This window comes from Entamoeba histolytica, genomic scaffold, assembly GCF_000208925.1.
Source record: "Entamoeba histolytica HM-1:IMSS scf_1104750519317 genomic scaffold, whole genome shotgun sequence".
Taxonomy (NCBI): domain Eukaryota; phylum Evosea; order Mastigamoebida; family Endamoebidae; genus Entamoeba; species Entamoeba histolytica.
This window is the reverse complement of record NW_001915021.1, coordinates 29,623-37,365: the sequence shown is the minus strand read 5'-3', so window position 1 is coordinate 37,365 and position 7,743 is coordinate 29,623. Positions and strand designations below refer to the sequence as shown.

The window sequence follows — 7,743 nt, the reverse complement described above, 5'->3', positions numbered from 1 at the left end:
ATAATAATAAGAAGAAATGTATAAAGAATAGAATAATAAATATAGATAGTATCATAATATTAAACAACAAATGGTTATAACGATTATATAATAAATAAAATTGTATTTAATATTTATTTAATATTTTTATTAGTTATTATAAATATAACATTATTTCATTCATTATTTAGTTGTTTATTTTATTATTTTCATTTTTATTCATCTTTCATTATTTGCATTGTTCATTTCATTTAGTTATTCTTATTTCTTATTCTTCTTTATTCTTTTATTATCCTTTCTTTTCTAGAAGTATTTATTCTATGATATATTATTTCATTTTTTAAGTTTTTATTCAATCAATTGTTATTTAATTTATTCTTTTTATTCTTTTTCTTTATCATATTCACTTTCATATTTTATCATTATCATATCACTTCTTATTATTTATTTCTTGTTTATTTTATTATTAATATTTATTATTTCATTCTTTCTTATTCTTTTTATTTCTTTTTGTATTTATTTTTCTTTATTCCATGGATTATTTCATCACCATTCTCATTTAGTTTGTATTATATGTTATTTTTATCATTAATTTATGTAACTGAATGATTGTATGAAGAATAAAATTCAAAGAACATCACATAATATTTAAAACATATTCCAAATAAAGAACCATTTCATATGATTTAGTATGTTAAAAGGTGTTGTACAGAAATTGTTATAAACACATTTAGATTATGATTTATTATTTATTCATCTTATTAATTGTATTATTATTTTTGTTTTATTTAATTATAATAACAATTTTAACATATTTATTTAACATATTAACTGTATTATGATAGAAATTAACAACATAATAAAATAGAATGAATAATAACATGAAAAATAAACAATAAATAATATAAATAAGAGAAGATAAAACAACAGAATAATAAGAGAAATAATAATAAACAAATATATGAGTAATATGGAATTAATTAATATTATTTCATTGTATTTTATTTTTATTATTTTCACTCTTTTATTCTTTATGTTAATTTGATTAATTTGTTTTTCATCTTATTTTTTGATAATAATGAATCAAATCATTAAAATGAATAACTAATATGATTAAATGAAAGAAGTGTAATTATGAATAAATTATTATTTTATAATATTCAATCATTTAATTCATTTCAAATATGAATTAATTCATTTATCTAATCATTGAATATGAAAAGAAACAAAAGAAATGAAAAGATAAAAGTGACATTAAGAAATAAAAAGAAGTGATAAATAACAAATAGATGAATAGAAATGAATGAATAGAAAGAAAATGAGAAGATGATAGAAAGAATGAAATGAGAATAAATTAAAAAAAAAAGAACTTAATAATAAATATGAGATGTAATAAAATAACAAAATAATAAAAAGAAAAACTTAAAAATCAACAAAAATGGGAATAACACAATCAACATCAAATAACAAAACAAAACATCAAATCAAACAAATAGAAGAATGGACGGAAAAAAGAATATCAAATATACTATTTGATTCAGATAAAGATGATTGGAATAAATCTACATCAGTATTTGAAGAAAGAATAATGAATAAAGAACATATAATGATTCTTATTGAAGACGAAGATGGAAATAAATTTGGAGGATATGTTAATGAGAAAATTGATAAAGTTGAAAGTTGTATAACTGATCAAAAATCATTTGTATTTTCATTAGAATCAAATGGAAGAATGAAAGAAGCAATGAAATTTGATATTAAATACCCACAATATGCATTTATATTATTGAATCAGTCATATAGTTGTTTGTTTAAATTTGGATATAATGATATTTTTGTTTATAAAGAAAATTATAAAACAATATCATATTGTGATCAACAATCATTTGAATATAACGGAATATCAAATGCACTTTGTGGGAAATATTATTTCACACCAAAACGAATCATAGTAATTGAAATGAAATGATTCAATCTTGAATAATTGAAAATGAAATAAAAAAGAATAAAAACAAATCAATGAAGAATATGAACATTTCATTCATCTGCCAATGAATGAAATGATAAATTAAAAATTGACATAATTCAATGTTGATTTATTTTAATGATAATTGAAATTACATAAGAATATATTAAAATACAAATAAATGCAATAGGTAAACTAAAAAAAAGAAATAATGATTTGTATATTAAAACAAATAAAAAAACAAGACTTAAATTATTAATTAGTTTAAAGTGTAATAAATAATATTTATATTCTTATTTTGTTTATTTCATTTTACTCATTACTACACTTACATTATTTCATACTTATGTTATTTTATAATTTTGTTATTTTTTTCTTTATTACTCATAGAATTTATTTTGTCGTTACAGCTTTTTCTTTACGTTATTTTTCTCTTCAAAACCTCCATTTTATTTTTAATTAAATTTAATCCAATAGGAAATTTGTTTGCTTTTTTCTGTTTCTTTTATTTTTTCTCATAGCAATACATTAGAATTGATAATAAACATAAAATGAACTTTATTTTATATTGCTGAAAATTAATAACATTCAATAAAGAAGTGATTCTCATGAAAGAAAAATATATTTAAAAAATAAACATAATATATTTATTTTGGTTTTGTTTAAATTGGTTGATGTTAAATTCATCAATCATTTTACCTCTAAGTTTATTTATTGAGATATTATTTAGTTTGTTAATAATATTTTAAAATGTTTTGAAATAAAATAAAAATGGTTCCTGTTAAATAAAAATAAATCAATTACATTTGATTGCCAATAGTCTTGATAACCCAAAACAACTTGGCTCATGAGACCCAGTAAATACATCATCACCTAATCCGGTTGGGTCATCATAAAAATCTTTAAATTGATTCATTATCATACTTTTTCCACCATCTGATATTCTGAAACAAAGAATAGCAGAAATAACAGCATCTAATTCATTTGGTTGATTCCAAAACATCATTGTTTTATAACAGTCTTTTTTAATAAATTTAATTGGTTGAATATTATGAGGATTACGTAATGTAAAAACAAAAAAGCCTGGGTCTTTTCCAAAAAATGTTGTATGTTCTTCATGACGAACAATTGGTACTCTTGTTGCTGTAAATGAACCAAATAAATCATTATTATCTGTTTCTACAAGAAGAAGTACATCAGTTAAACCTTTAATCTTACTATTAAGACCTCTTAATGATAATTCATCAATAGAAGAGTCATAAATAATTTTAAAATGTGATTTGTTAGTCCATTGTTTAAGATAAGAAATATAATCTACCATTGAATAATCTCTAACTTTAATTTTATCAATATCTGATTTCTTCTGAAGTATGTCAATCTTCTTTTTTAATAACTTAACATCAGTTTGAATAGAGTTATAAGTTGTTGTTTGACTTAAAAATAAAGGATTTTCTTCATTTGATTCTTTTCCTCTCTCATTTTTATCTACCTTAACACATCTTCTATCAACTAAGTTTTTAAGTTCTTTTAAATTAGTTTCAATAGTTTTAATGTTTTCTTTTAAGATTGAGATTGTTTTTTCAAATGTCTTTTTCTCAACAAATACTTCTTTCTTCTTATCAAAAATCTCAACTTTTTTACCATTTCCTTCTTCGGTTAATTTTCTATCACTTTTGTTATATAAATGAATTGTCCCATTATTTTGAATATAAATTTTACCATTAAACTGACTAACATCCATTTCTTTTTTTTTTTTTGTTCTTTTTGAGTTACACTCATCTTTTTAAACTACCCTTTTCAAAAAAATATAAAACAAAAATTATAAATGAATTATTTTTATAATCATCTCATTATTACAATAAGATTAAATCTTCTTATATCACTGATAAATTTAAGTACTTATCATTAATCAATAGAATATATTTTGTTGTTGATGGTAATAAATTCTTAAAGTAGAAAACTTCTTGTATAAATATGTTGATAAATTTATTTTATGTCATAGAGTATTTCAAAAAGAAATTTAATGAACAGAATAAACTTCTTAAGAATGAATAACACAAACACTTATTTCATAATAATAAAATAATGAAGAGAATACTAATTCATTAATTAATTAAAAGTAGTTAAAGTTTAATACTTAAATTCTCTTTCCTTGTTAAAATGAAATAACACAAAAAACATAAAAATTCAATAATTCTTTATTTTTTTGATGGAAGAAATGCACAATATTCTCCATCCATAATTTTCTTTGAATATTTCCAATATTCACCAAATGTTTGTGCATCAGTAAATACTTTATCTAAATATTTAAATCCAGCAATAATGAATGGATTATTTTCATCTTGTAAATCAGCAATTTGTGCATTTAAAGGATCATTTGAACTTTCTTCATTAAAGTTATAATAATCAATCAAGAATTTAGTACAAACAGTAGTAAATACACATGCAACTAATTGAGCAATAAGATCAGGTGAAATGTTTTTTCCATCTTTTTGTCTCTTTTTAATAATGTCTCTAATATCAGGAAGAACAGTACCATTAATTCGTTTAAGTGGTTGAATAATTAAAATAAGTTCTGTACTTTTAGTGTATTGTAATAATACTAATGTTTCTAATACAAATAATTGTTGATAAATCTCTTTTATTGTTATCATATTTTCTAGTGCATCAATATATCTTTTAGTTAATGTTGTTATAACATTTTTACGTTGAGTTAAAGTAAACATTGTATAAATTGAACTTAATGGATGTGGAATTCTTGATAATAAATGTTCATTTCCTCTTAATTGATACCCTTCAGTTACTCCTTCACTAAAACGGCATAATATTAATGAACTATGTTTTTCTCCAATTAATCTTAATAATGAAATTGAATTAGAAGAAGTTAATTGAGTTTTATCAGTAACTAATGCAATTAATGATGATATTAATTCTATTGGATTAATTAATCCTTTTTTAATAATTGAAGATGCTAACGTTAATGCCCTATATCTAATTAATGCATTTATTGATTTTAATAAAGAAATTAATTCTTTTGTATGTTGTTGAGCAAGGGTCATTTGTAAAACAGATAATTCATCTGTTGAAATAGCTTCAAATAAATCATTTAATAAAGATAATGTAGAACCACATAATTGTTCATGATTAGTTTGTAATGTTTTAGAAATATAAACAGTAAAATAATTTTTAATTGATTCATATTGAATATATAATCCTGGATATTGTTGTAATAATCCAAAGATTGCATTCATTTGGCAAATAAGTGCAACATTTGTTTGTGATTTTACAAGTAATAATTTATTAAATAATTCAACTGGAATAGGTTTATCTCCAGCTGGAAATAATTGTTTTAATGCATTGGTATTACTAATATCAATACTTCTAAATAACACTGCTAATACACTTAATGCTCGTTGTCTTACTTGTACATTTTGTGATAAATTCATAAATTGAACACAAAATTCTCCTACCCTTTCAATTTCATTTTTCTTTAATTCTGTTTCAATAAAACATTTAACTGATAATGAAATCATTGAAGGGTTGGTTGCAGTAAATGTTAAACTCATTGTTGTTGTTGATATTTTTTTTAAAACAATTTCATCAGCTTTATTTACAGTTAATGTTGGAATAATAATAACCATTAATTCTAATACATTATTTGTTTGAATAATGTCTTCTTGTGAAATATAACTAAGTAATAAACTTAATTTAGAACAAATACGTGACTTAGTAGTATTGTCTTTTGCTGTTGCTTTCAATACTAAGATTATTTTATTAAATTTATCACTTGCTAATTGATTAAGTAAATACTCTTGTAATTGTTGCATTTGTATTGCATTAAAATTATCTAATAATTGTGAAATTGCTTCTAAATATTCTGTTTCGGTAACATCAATTAATAATGATATTTTTTTAGAATCTAATGGTATAAATACTTCTCTTAAAATTCGTTTTGCTTCTTCTCTATCATTTTGTCTATCTGGACGTGATGCAATTAAAAATATTCGTTTTAATAAATCTATAGCATGTGACTCTGGTGTAGAAATCATTTCTTTAATATGATGTAATACTATTTTAACTGCTTTCTTCCTTACTGATACAGAAATATCAAAAAGTCTATCAACAACTTCATTAACCTCTTTAGTTTCTAACTGTACTGCAATTAAGTCTAATGCACTTTCTCTAACTGAAGCAGCTTTATCTCTAAGTCTTGATATAATTATTTTTTGAACAACATTTCTTTTAGAAAGATCTTCTGAAAGTTTAATTAAACTAAGTATTCCTTTTAATGAACGAGAACGAACTAATGCCTGTGAATCAGTAGTCATTTTTAACAAACAATTAATACACATTTCTAATATAGTTTTAAATTCTGGTATTACTATAGAAAGATAAGAATATCTATCAAATGGAATAAATTTATTAATACTTTCAGGTATTGATACTCCTCCAATAATAAAATGACTTGCTGGTTCTTCCCATCCAATTTGTGTTTCAATAATTTGTTTATTTTTTTCATCTTCAGGATCAATCATTCGTTCAAAAATACCACATAACACTTTATATGCTTCAGGTGTAGTAATAGAAGCACGTGCAAGTATTACTTCTCTAATAAACCATGTTTCATCAATTTGTCTTCCAGCAAGTCTTTTCCAAAAATCATTTATTAAATCTTTTACATAACATTTCCCACACATTCCTTGTGGTACTGAAGACCATTGAACTGCTTCTGTTTGAACAAAGTCACATCCACAACTATTACATACTTCTTGCATCTTTTTTGAGTCAATAAAAGAGACTGTTGGTTGAGTAAAGAAACAACAAATTTGTGAAAGAACGTCTATTCCAATATTTCTTATTGCTGAATTAAAATTATTATGAACTAATTGGTTTAATAATACATTAATTAACAATTGAAGTATTAATAATGCTGATGGAAATTCTACTGTAGATGAAAGAGAAATTAAATCAAGAGTGAATGTATTTAATAATGATGGAGATGCTGTTGATTGTAATGTACCAAAGAAACTACGAATAAATTGTGTACCTAGTATTGTTGTTTGTTTTAAATCACCATTACATTGTAATGCAATAATTAATGCTGCATCCAATGGAACACATTCACAATTAACTATAGATTTAGAACGAGGTGCTGTAGATGTTGAAAGTGCAATACAAATGTCTTGAACAATTTGTGGAATTAATGATGGATAATTTTTCCAAGCTGAAACAAGTACTTCAGTAGATGTTAAATGTAATGGTTGAATATCATTACTAAGAAAAAGAAGAATTGGGGTTAATGTCATTAATACATTTGATTCAGTTAATGATTTTGATTGCATTCCATCAATTAATCCTTTTAACACTAATCGAAAGATAGAATGATACTCTGATTTCTCAAATAAATGTTCTGATGTTGCTGAATGAAGTATTTCAGAAATTGTATTATAATCTACATTTTGATTAATGACACAATGTATTCCACAAGCACACAACGAAGATAAATTATTATTTTGAATTAAAGGAATAAGTTGTATTAACGCTTGTTTTTGTTCTTGAGCAGACTCATTAAAAAATGTAGTGTTGTTTATCATTAATTCAGCAAGACCCAATAAGTCATGACTCTTTACTAAATTTACAATTAACTTGTTATAATCTTCATGAAGAGACATCTCTTTTTTAATTATTTTAAGATTTTTTCTTTTTTCATATCACAAATATTGAGGTTTCTTTTTTGTTATTAAAAATAAATAATGTTATTTAAATCTTCCATCCCAAACAATATGAAAAGAAACTTA

General features: G+C 22.5%; 2 protein-coding genes across 2 annotated transcripts; both read right to left on the bottom strand.

The window, feature by feature from the left end:
- Positions 1–2,741: 2,741 nt before the first annotated feature.
- EHI_201300 (uncharacterized protein) lies at positions 2,742–3,686 on the bottom strand (the record flags this gene model as incomplete). The annotated part of the gene is made up of 1 exon (XM_646906.1): positions 2,742–3,686. One exon carries the CDS (start codon positions 3,684–3,686, stop codon positions 2,742–2,744), a length of 945 nt encoding a protein of 314 aa, XP_651998.1.
- A 457-nt stretch (positions 3,687–4,143) lies between these two features.
- On the bottom strand, positions 4,144–7,617 carry EHI_201290 (HEAT repeat domain containing protein; the record flags this gene model as incomplete). Its single annotated transcript, XM_646907.2, has 1 exon — positions 4,144–7,617. The coding sequence occupies one exon, from the start codon at positions 7,615–7,617 to the stop codon at positions 4,144–4,146; it is 3,474 nt and encodes a 1,157-aa protein (XP_651999.2).
- Positions 7,618–7,743: the final 126 nt, after the last annotated feature.